We start from the raw sequence: 11,236 nt of genomic DNA, 5'->3' as shown, positions 1-11,236 counted from the left end.
TTGAAAAACGTTCACATTTTAACGTGCTACACGCATTAGAAACTCATTCAGGCAACAACAGGAATGAATGCATTTACAGACGCAGATTAACTTCATAGAGTTATTAACATTAACGTGTGCTCTGAAAGGCACACCCAAACTATACTGTAAGTGAAACTGAAGAAATGAGAGACAGGTTACAAATCACTGTGTATCCATTTTGTCTTTATATCACAGGGGAGAAGGAAAATCTAAACAGGGAGGTCGAGGAAAGCAAGGCACACGGATGTCTGATGGAAGCTTACTTTCTTATTGAGTCAGCTACAATAGACGTAATGGTGATGCAGGTTCCAGTATTTTTTTATAGAACAAGTAGCACGTCATTGATCGTCTTTTCCTCTTATTTTTACTCCTCCCTTCAAATTCTATATTTTGCTTTATTTTCCTGTGTTTTAAGAAGGTACAGGAGAAAGGCGACAATACAACACGTTTATAGCAAAATACACCTGAGGAAAAAATAAATTAAACAAATGAAAAATAAATCAGAATAAATAATTTTTAATGAAGTTTCCCCAATGTCTTTAGCAACTGCCTTTTATTCCTCTCGAAATGAGCACCTTGGAATGCAATGCACTGTGGTGACTGGCTTTCTGTCATTTTCTTCATAGAATCGTCGGAATCCCAGAATTTGCAGCCATGTGGTAGTTGCATTTGTCCAAATCGGGAAATCAGCCCAGGAAATTGTGCTGTTATGGAGAAAGGCGAGGAAAGCACAAGGAATTGTTTCTGGCGTTCTCAGGTTCACCTCACACACAACGTCCCAGGTTCAAGTGAGACCAAAATAAAGATGAGGCCTTGTTAACGAGGCCAGAATATCGTGTCCTCTTTTTCGTAAAAGTGGGTGGGAATTTGTTACTTTATTGCTGGACTCATCACCAAATCTTGCATTGAATCCTACACAGCAATATTTGCAAGTGTGGAGACAAACAGCAACATTCGAATTAATTGCAGGAAATGACAGACAGGCTGCCAAATTATTCGGTTTCGTCATTTTTCATGGTAAAACAGAGAAGGAGGAATATCTAAGCGGGGAGTCAAGGAAAGCAAGGCACATGCAGCTCTGGTGAAACGCCTTCCGTCAGCAACGGAAGATATGAAGATGACTCAGCTAAGGGGGAGGCGATGGCCTAGTGTTATTATCGCTGGACTGTTAATCCAGAGACCAGATAATGTTCTGGGGACGAGGGTTAGAATCCCAGATGGTGGTATTTGATTTCAATAAATAGTTATTAAATAATAATTCAATTAAGAATCTAATGATGACCATGAATCCATTGCCGATTGTTGGGGAAAAACCCATCTGGTTCACTAATGTCCTTTGGGAAGGAAACTGCCATCCTTACCTGGTCTGGCCTATATGTGACTCCAAACACACAGCAATGTGGTTGACGCTGAACTGCCCGCTGGCAATTAGGGATGCGCAATAAATGCTGCCTAGCCAGCGACGCCCTTATCCCGTGAATGAACTTTTAAAAAAGCTGCCAGCGTCTTCCATATCTAAAACAATAAGAATCACAAACAGTTAGTACATCATTGACATTCTGATTGCCTTCAACGTTCTTTCAATATGTTTGGAAACTGCTTTTTTTGCATTTCTAAATGAGCACCGTATATTCTGGCGAGTGGCTTTCCCTTGTTTTCCGCACATCTTGCATTTATTTGCTCTTTTCCAAGTCTGGAATGCTGCTTTTTTTTTTAGTAAAGCAAATGCATTTGGAACTGGAAATATTCTCGAAGTTGATGCGATTTTTCTGTGACTCTGTCACTCTGGGAATGTGTAAATGCTGCTCGGAGGCTCATTGAGCGCGATTTAATCTCCTTGCGTTTTCCTGCCTTTGTGCTCGGTGTATTGAGATGTTTAGTCCCAATTGGTTTTCTTGAGTCCAAGGGATGGGCAGGAAGTCGCTGTAGCGGCCGCTTTCTGTTGGCAGCGGGGTTTTGGAGAGTGCAGAGACAGAATCTTACAGATAGTAAGAATTGCAGATGCTGGAGTCAGAGATAACACAGCGTGGAGCTGGAGGAACACAGCAGGCCAGACAGGATCAGAGGAGCAGGAAAGCTGACGTTTCGTGTCGGGACCCTTCTTCAGAAATGGGGGAGGGGGAGAAGAAGGGTCTGAAGACGCGTCCCGATAACACACGGTGTATCTAGAGCCAGAATCTTGCTGTTTTTTTCACGTGTCTCATCACCATAGCGAAATTTGTCGGAGAAATTCACTGCAAAGGGCAACGGGGATCGTCGTGGACGAGTGGTTGAATTATTGATTTAAAAACTATTCAACTGCAAATATGTAGGTTTGAATCCTGCCCGCTCAGGTTACTGTTCCTTCTACTTCAGAGAACCTAGTTCACGATGAGTCAAAAACAAGAACCGCCGCCCAAACAGATTAGCATGAGTTTCTGCACCAAAGAAGGTACCCCATGAAAGATGAATATTTGGTGGTAGTGGAACTTAAATGCATGACTCCACAGAGGGTGGAATATGAATCCAGCACCTTAAATCGCTCGGTTGCATTGTCACGTCTCTACTCCTTTTAGCTCATCACAGAATACTTACAGTGTGGAAACAGGTCCTTCAGCCCAACAAATCCACACTGACCCTCGCAGCATCCCTCCCAGACAGCTAATCTGCACATCCCTGAGCACTACGGCAATTCAGCATGGTCAATCCACCTAACCTGCACATCTTTGGACTGTGGGAGGAAACCGGAGCACCCGGAGAAAACCCACACAGACACGGGGAGAATGTGCAAACTCCACACAGACAATCGCCCAAGGGTGGAATTGAACCCGGGTCCCTGGGGTTGTGAGGCAGCAGTGTGAACCACTGAGCTATTGTGTTGCTGATGGATTGGCCCGCTGCAATCATTGTGATTTAACATGAGCCGAAGACATGGAACAGGTCTATTGCACCCTCGATCCTGCTTCACCAATTCATGAGGTAATCGTTGTTGACCGTTAAGAGGACAGCTCCAATAAGTTAACAAGTAAGTCTCCAATCTCTGTCTCTCACTCTGCAGACGCTGCCTGCACTGCTGAACATTTACCACATTCCTACCGTCTGTGTTTCACACATATTCAGCAGGTGCCCCACAGGAGGGTACAGAAAATGCAAAAGCTAACGATGGCCGGTCCGACAATGCGAGCTACAGTTACAACCTAGCACCATTGAAAATCTCAGTCAGCAAATCTGCTTTCAAACCTCGAATTGGTCACAACAGAGGGAGGTACATTTTGCTGGAATGGATTGTTAGGTTATGGAATGACTGTGAAGGCAGCAGCAGTGGCGATCAGCATGAAAGAATTCTAGAAAGTTCCAACACAGAAAGAGACAATTCGATCCGGATTCTGAACAAACGAAAAAAAATGGTTTATCGATTTACAATGAAATTCGTGCCAGTTTGAACAGCAGAGGAAAAATCTTGTCTCATACCTTTACCCACATTTTACCCTGCGCTATCGTCCCTTCACAGTGAATTAATCTCTCGCACTTTGTAAACTGTCACAGAAGTTCCTTCTGTCATTTCACTTCCCTTTATTTGTTTTCTCTCTTGATACCCATTGTCTTTTCCACCTCCTTTGAACTATCAAGCAGCGGTGGATTTATTCCATTTCTTACTCCACAGAAGCTGCCAGACCTGGTTTCGGTTAGGATTGGAAATCAAGTTCATTGTAACCCGAGTTACAACACTGAAAGCACCAAATCCAAAGCATAGAATCAAGAAGAAGTTCGAGCCAAACCTCCCTCAAATCCACCAACCATCCTCACTTTAGCCAGTTTGCCGTTTCAGGGCAGTTCCACCACAGATAAGTTTGTCACTTTCTGGTGCTCCCAAATACTACAACCTACGTCAATAGCTGGACTCTGAGAAAAAAGGTTTTCTGTACTTTCGTAATGATTGCATCGATCTTGTTTTTTTAATGAATTGAAAATTCCAAACTGTTCAGCCAGAATCAATGACAGTGCAGGTTTGAAAACGGATCTGGAAATGTCACCGAGGGAATAAGTCGACAACAAATACAGAGGCAGAGTGGGCATGTGAAAGAAAACAGAGAAGGCCTGTGTGAGGTCGGAAAGCTGTACAGGCAGTGGTGGTAGGCGGGATATGGGTGATGACATGTTATATATTACTATCCACTATTTTCATTGGTACACCCATTACTCCCGATCAATCAATCCCAGCCGTCCTTTCAAAACATTGAGCAGTTCCGAATGGCCTTATTCTGCGCTGACAGTTCTCTGTACTCATTCCCCGTCCGGGTGGGAACAGGGTTCACTGCATTGATTCCTGAGATGAAGCATATATCTCAAGAGGAGGCATTCGGTGTGATGAGTCTGTTCGCTCTGGAGTTGAGAACATGGGGAGGTGATGAGACTGTTGCGTTTTGACCTATTGGACAAATCTAATAGCGCAATGAAGAGCCAGGAAAAGCAGAGCAACGCTCTTCCATCAGTGAGAAGCACTCAGCAATCAACAATGGACCGAGTATTGAGAAAACTGCAGGAGTTCTCAGCAGCTGGAACTGAATCCAGTGAAGGCTCTACTGTTTCTTCCTGAGCGCAAGAACGAGGAAAGATAAATATACACTGCAGGGAAGCGGGAAAAGACAGGGGACATAAGACTGGCTGAGCTGTTGCTACTGTGGTACAATACGGAAATAATGGGTGGATTGGTCACTTACACTGTTGTAAAGTCCTATAATTTTACTTCAACAATATTGGCAGCCTTGTGTATCATGTAGTCATGACCGATTGATTTGAAATCCACTGGGATCTCTGCAGGTTCAAAATTTGTTGACTATAATTCTCATCTTCTCTGATTTTAGTCCGATGTGCAATTCATTTTCCGCTGTTCAGGCGCCCCGCACAAGTTTTCCTGTTTAAAAGCCAGTCATGAAGCAAGTTTGTTGATGTCAGTGTAAGGAGAAATTGTTATTCAATATCAGGCCAATTCACTCACTTCCAGTCACATGAACCAGCTTTCTGTTGACATTCAAAAAAACAGCTGTCCACAAAATAATAAAGGCTAAAATGTACTGATACACAAAGAGAAGTGTTTAATAACAATGCGAACAGATTAACAGTTCATTCAGTTAATAACAGAAATTAATGTGTTTCTTATGGGAGAGTAACAGTTACTGTGTCAAATAGCGACTGAGAGCAAAATGGGAATAAAGGCGTAGCAGCACCGGAGAAACAAAGTGGCCGAGAGAGAGAAAACCAAAATAGCGGGCAAGGGATAATGCCGCAGCAGAGATCAAAGCGGTGCAGAGGGAATGAGACCAGGTCTAAAATGGAGAAACAACTGGAATGGCGTGAAGCAAGTTGGGATGAGTGTTGAGTGGTAAATGCTGTAACAGTTCTGTATTTCTGTGAGTTTACTCAGTGAAGGATATAACGGGTTTGAAACGAAGCCAGAGGCAAAGAAATTAGGTCAGGAGGAATAAATACACAGAAGAGAAGCCTTATGATACGGTGAAAAACGGGAAAGATTAATTAACGAATAAAAATATGGTAAAAGGCAGAAGATGTGGATGGAACACGTGTAGAAACAAAGAGTTGGAAAACGATTCTGGTTCAATCATCAATCTCTGATCTGCGAATGTTTTATTTCCTCGTGGTGTCATGACACATGATAGTATGTAGACATAACGAATCTGCAAAGGAATATAGGTACATTGGACATGAAACACACACTTCCAGTGCAGCAAGAAGTGAAGAAAACAAATGAAATGTTTGATTTTATTTCGGAGTTTCGTAGTTTAAACATATGGTGTTGTAAAAATTATAGGATCTTGGTGAAGTCGCTCGATGAAAAGTGTTTACAGTTTTTGTCCCTCGAGTCAAGACAGGACATGCCGGCATTGATTTCAATTTAAAGGTGATTGATGAGGATGATTGCTGGGATGAATAGGCTGACTAGTCAAGAACAGATCGGCAGATTAGAACTTCAGTAGAATTTAGAAGAATGATGGCTGTTTTTATTGAACCAACACTGATGGGCATTTCGCTGACCTAGTAAACCATATCGCCAGGTTAATGTTTTTGAGAGAGATAGTAGGAACTGCAGATGCTGGAGAATCCGAGACAACAAGGTGCAGGGCTGGATGAACACAGCAGGCCAAGCAGCATCATAGGAGCAAACTAGGCCCGAAACGTCAGCCTCTCTGCTCCTATGATGCTGCTTGGCCTGCTGCGTTTATCCAGCCCTGCACCTTAATGTTTTTGAGATGTGGGTTCGAACCCCAATGTGGCCCAAATGAAAAAAAAAACTAGCGAGCAGCGACTATACAACTAATGCTGTTTGTCCTGGAAGCAACAAACTCGCTCAGCTATGTAACTAATTTCTCTGTGGAAGGAAATCTGCCATCGTCACATGGCCTGACTATTGACCAAGCCTTGAACGCTGCTCAAGAAAATGAATAATTAACGAGGAAGACAAGGAAATCGAAATTGTTGGAGGTAATATGGCTGATATACGCACCAACATTTTCATAGCCTCCAAATATTCTTTGCTATTTTATAAATCTAATGATAAATCATTGGTCAGACTATGTTTTACACGCAAGCTGTACGTCTGGAAAAGAAGCAGCTCGAGTTCAATAAGACTGCACTATTCGATCTTTGTGTAGTTTGCTCAGTTTTGTGCTTTTTTCCGCGTCTATTAAATTTCGTTTACACAAGAAATTTGCTCTGGCTCAAACAAATGACCAAAACATTATTCATATCGATCAGTGGAAGTTGAGAAAAGTTGTACAGTCCATGTCATTGCTGATTATTGTCTCTCGCCTCCCGCCACCCCGTCTCTGTGCGTTTTCCTGTGTGTGAAAATGATAGTCCCCATAGAAAAAGGGAAAGCAATGTCATAGGGTGTACATAAAACACCCACTACTAAAACTGGCGAAAATGCTCTTAACTTTGTCAGCAGCCTATCGTTAGTGGAAAAGTGTTACAATCACAGAGACAGTTAAGTCATCTCACAATCTGTGGGAGAACACAAACATGATGAATTTCAGACTAAGGTCATGATTCTGGAGTCATTGAAAGGGCCGGAATTGTAAATATTGCAGCGGGGTTGATTGAGCATCAAGAACCGTTTCAACCAATTGTGGGTATCCACGTAAGGACTGTCAGGAGTCAATTCAGGGCATCGGCATAGACAGAATCTGGACTGAGAAGGGGACTTGATCAGGGGTTGTTCCAGTTTTTAGCAACATTTGCATGTTCTGCAAGAATAATAAGCATTTAAATAATTCTTCTTGGATTTTCCAGATTCAGATCTGTCTTAAATTGATCAGTAGGCTTAACGGATATTTAATCCCCTTCTTTAACTCAGTTCTGAATTTACTCTGGGTCCCAGCATAAATAAACGGATTGATGCAGGAACTCAATATTTGAAGCATATATCCGCCTTCTTGAAGTGTAAATGTGGAATTACTGTTGGCAGAGCCTGAGTGATAAGTAGCATTCCCAATTCGGATATTGAAGATCGTGACAAAAAATAATAAATTTAACAGAATAAAACTGCCTGAGATTGCAAAAAGTAAAACAATGGACTTTTTCCGTTTCTCCATCTCTGGGTCACTCTGATTCTCGCCATTCTTCTGGGTCCTGAGTCTCCTACGGGCTCTATTAGCTGCTAGAATGTGTCTGACAGTCAGAGCATTGAGCAGTAAAATAAGGAAGAATGGGAGCAGAGGGTTTAAAATGCAGCGAAACCAGTCATATGCTGTCCATGCAGGAGATGTATAAAATATATCTTTTACGGTGCAGAGCCAGGGTATCTTGTTCATTATGTAGACAGGTTCAAATGCAAAATATATGAAGATACTTTTTAGGGAGGACAATGTGGAAACTATACCTATAACTGCTATAGCCACATTCTCTGTGCAATATTTTACTTTCAGTTTCTGACAAGAAATGGCCACAAATCGATCAAACGTGAAAGTGACTGTTAACCAGGCTGAACTGTCGACAACTGCAAAGTTTATTGCAGTACGCACACTGCATACTGGTGTGATAGATAGGAAACTAAAAGGTGAAAAGATCCCAGTCATCCGGTTTAGTATCACAGCCGTGACTATTACTAGAAGATCTGCCACTGCCATGGACAGCAAGTAATAAATGATGCATCCAGAGAGACCACATCTTCTTCGGGACAAGATCACAATTACTGCCAAGTTAGCTGCAGGAGAAAGAGAGAATACCATCGTAACTGATTTGACTCGAATAAAATCATTCATCTTACTGGACTCTGTGCAATTTAAAGAGCTGAGAGCTGAACAAACGTGGACAAGTGTCTCTTATGCTGGGTTAATGATTTTGATTAGTTTTACTCAATAATCTTGGTTAAAATATGCCACATTAATGACTCAAAGATGAAAGAAATATCATGAGCTCTGAAAGATGTCAATAATAAATGGGAACGAACATCTAACTAAACACCCAAACATCTAATTTACAAGAAAATATTAAACCAGAAAAGAAATACAGTAAATGCCAAAGCCAATAAGTAAGAGAAGAGACAGCACGATGTCTGGAAGCTAATATGACCACAGTTTTTGCCTCTACCAGAATTAAATGTGGCTCCCTCCCAAGGAAAAATCTTAAAATAACTCACTTTGAAAAAGCCGATAGACAACTTGTTCAAAAATGTTCTGACACAAAAAGAAGTGAAAAGGAAATTTGTGTTTCTGCAACTTTGCTGGGGCGATCATTCGTAAGATGCAATGAGAGGAGCTTAGCTGGTAATCATAGGAAACATTTGGGGCTTCATTAGAACTGGAACGGGAATGATATCGAGTGGAGAAACTGCTTGCAACAACTCGAACACTCTGCTGCACTCGTTAGCAAGACAAATGGTCAACTTCATCCCATATTGTTGATTTAAAATGAGAATTTGATCAAATATACACGGTAATTGTAATCAGTTCGACTGCTTTACATGCTGTACTGAAAGATAGAAGAAACGGAAGGCCTTGACAAAGGTTGAGAGTGAAAGCAAACCTGACAATAAGTCATCAATTTAGAACCATTAGTAAGACATGTTATATCAGTCGACAATGGAGCTGAAGCAATCAATGTTAGAGATTGAGAACAAAAAAACTATTCAGTGTTTGAAAAATTATCACTCGCCCACCAACGGGAAACTTTTAACAGTACTTTGAAAATGATGGCGCTGAAAATCTCTTACTTAGGAAATGCATTCACCCAATTTAGACAAAAAATATTCAATTTTTGAATTCTGTCAATGTAACCACCATCGAGAGTGTTCCATCACATTCTAAATTAACAATAGCACTACGTACCCCAAATGTTGCAATGTCATAATAATCCACATACCAAAAAAGTCTGCAAGATGAGAGAATTTCGATTACACTGTGATGATAATGTGGATATTCATTGTCAACCATCAACATTACTACTTTCAACCATGATAACTTGTTAGCGATTCACAAACAATAGTTCTGCCAAAACCACAAAGAGTCACAAGAAAACAATGGCAAATTTGGTAGGATATATAGTTAAAGCCATGGGATGATATTTAGACAAGCAGTGTGATTTTACAGACAACACAATACAGTTTAATGGGGATGGGGTCCTACGCTAGTAATGGGAGAAAGAACTACATTAAATGTGATGAATGAAAGCATTGATACCTCAAAGTGCTGTCAACAAATAGGATAATCCATGAGGTAATTATTATCAAGAAATAGTGATCAACATAACACATTTTAAGGTAAAAGCATTGCAGCTGTTCCTGGATACTCATTGAATGTGATGAATAGTATCTGTAAAATGGTGAAGCGCTAATTAAAAATTACGTTGTTTGATAGAGTTATGAAGGAGTTACTTAAAATCTACAATAATTTACCTGGAACTCCGATCACTGCAACAAAGGAATAGTAAATGGCAAACTGCAGACCTTTCACTAATCCGTGCATGTCTATCAGAAGCTGTGAACTCATTTGCTGAACCCTTGAAAATGATGAGTGTTATACTTATGTCAGGGCTCCAGGGAGTTAATTAGATTCTATGACATTTTGCATTAATTAAACTTATTGCAATTAATAAACAAGTGTAACTACGGGTTGGCAGGTGTTGATGATTTGTTGCAGCAGAATGTTTTTCATAGGCTATGTCAAGGATCAAAGATTAAATGCCCAACAACAAGAGACAGAGCAACTACAGTTAGCAATTTTGAGAAAATTAGGTATGATAAAGGTACTTGCGTTCTTTGCTTACCAGTCTGGACTTCTTATGCGTCAAATTTCATATGAAGAGTGGCTGAGTAATCTGCATCTAAACTCGATGGAGTATAGAACGATAAGGAATAATTCCATTAAATTTACACAATACTGAGAAGCTTGGATAGAGTGGACTATAGGAAAAACGAAGACCCAAGGGCACAGCCTCAGAGTGAAGGCACGACACTTTAGAACTGAGATGAGAAGGAATTTCTTTAACCAGAGGGTTGTGAAACTCTGGAACTCATTGCCATGAAAGGCTTTGGGGGCCTAGTCATTGAGTGTATATAATACAGAGATAAATTTTTTTTATTGATGAGTGGAGGGATAAAAGATTACAAGGAGAAGACAGGGAAATAATGTGGAGAAACCTATCAGCTATAATCGAAAGGTGGAGATGATTCGATGTGCCAAACAATCTAATTCTGCTCCGATACCTTAAATATATAATTTCTAAGGAAAACTCAACTCAAATTTATACTCAATTTGAAAAAAAAAGAAAGAAATCTACCTCTGTAATCATTGCACACAGATAAAATTAAGCACTGTTATAGTCTCGAGTAGAGGCCCATGTAGTTATGAAAACCATCAATATGAGCATGCACAATCCTTATCGTTATATGGAATGTTGGAACACTGACCCTACACTTTGCGCAGGACAGCACAATAGTATTCAATGTGAACATATACAGTTACTGACAATTGCATTCATTTTTAGAATTTCCTACTTGAATGGCGAGATTCAGTGATACCTGGTGATATCTGGTCGAGTTCAGCTAAGCCACATTCTGGCAGTCCAGAATCAGATCGGCATAACAAGTACATTTAAGGATTACATCATATGTAGAATCCAGAATATGTCATGTTCACCAGAGTTAAGTTAATCGTTTTCAGGTCTAACTCTGCACGATTTTCATGAGTATGGGTAAACACACTTCATATTAGAATAC

The 11,236-nt window shown here is 40.7% G+C and overlaps 1 protein-coding gene across 5 annotated transcripts in view; it reads right to left on the bottom strand.

Annotated features, from left to right (window-relative positions):
- Positions 1-5,163: 5,163 nt before the first annotated feature.
- The window catches only part of LOC125487523 (probable G-protein coupled receptor 139), a 75,717-nt gene continuing 69,644 nt past the window's right edge, over positions 5,164-11,236 (bottom strand). For 4 of the 5 annotated variants that reach the window (XM_048619166.1, XM_048619168.1, XM_048619167.1 and 1 more), the window contains one exon: positions 6,292-8,224. In XM_048619166.1, coding sequence (XP_048475123.1) covers positions 7,314-8,224 — 911 coding nt within the window. In that variant the 3' untranslated portion in view covers positions 6,292-7,313. Of the gene's footprint in view, positions 5,697-6,291; positions 8,225-11,236 lie in introns of those variants that run through there. The other variant, XR_007265936.1, reaches the window with a different exon arrangement.

The sequence above is a fragment of the Rhincodon typus genome, chromosome 42 (assembly GCF_021869965.1).
Source record: "Rhincodon typus isolate 14 chromosome 42, sRhiTyp1.1, whole genome shotgun sequence".
Taxonomy (NCBI): domain Eukaryota; kingdom Metazoa; phylum Chordata; class Chondrichthyes; order Orectolobiformes; family Rhincodontidae; genus Rhincodon; species Rhincodon typus.
The sequence above is the reverse complement of the archived record's forward strand: the minus strand, read 5'-3'. Positions and strand labels throughout refer to the sequence as shown.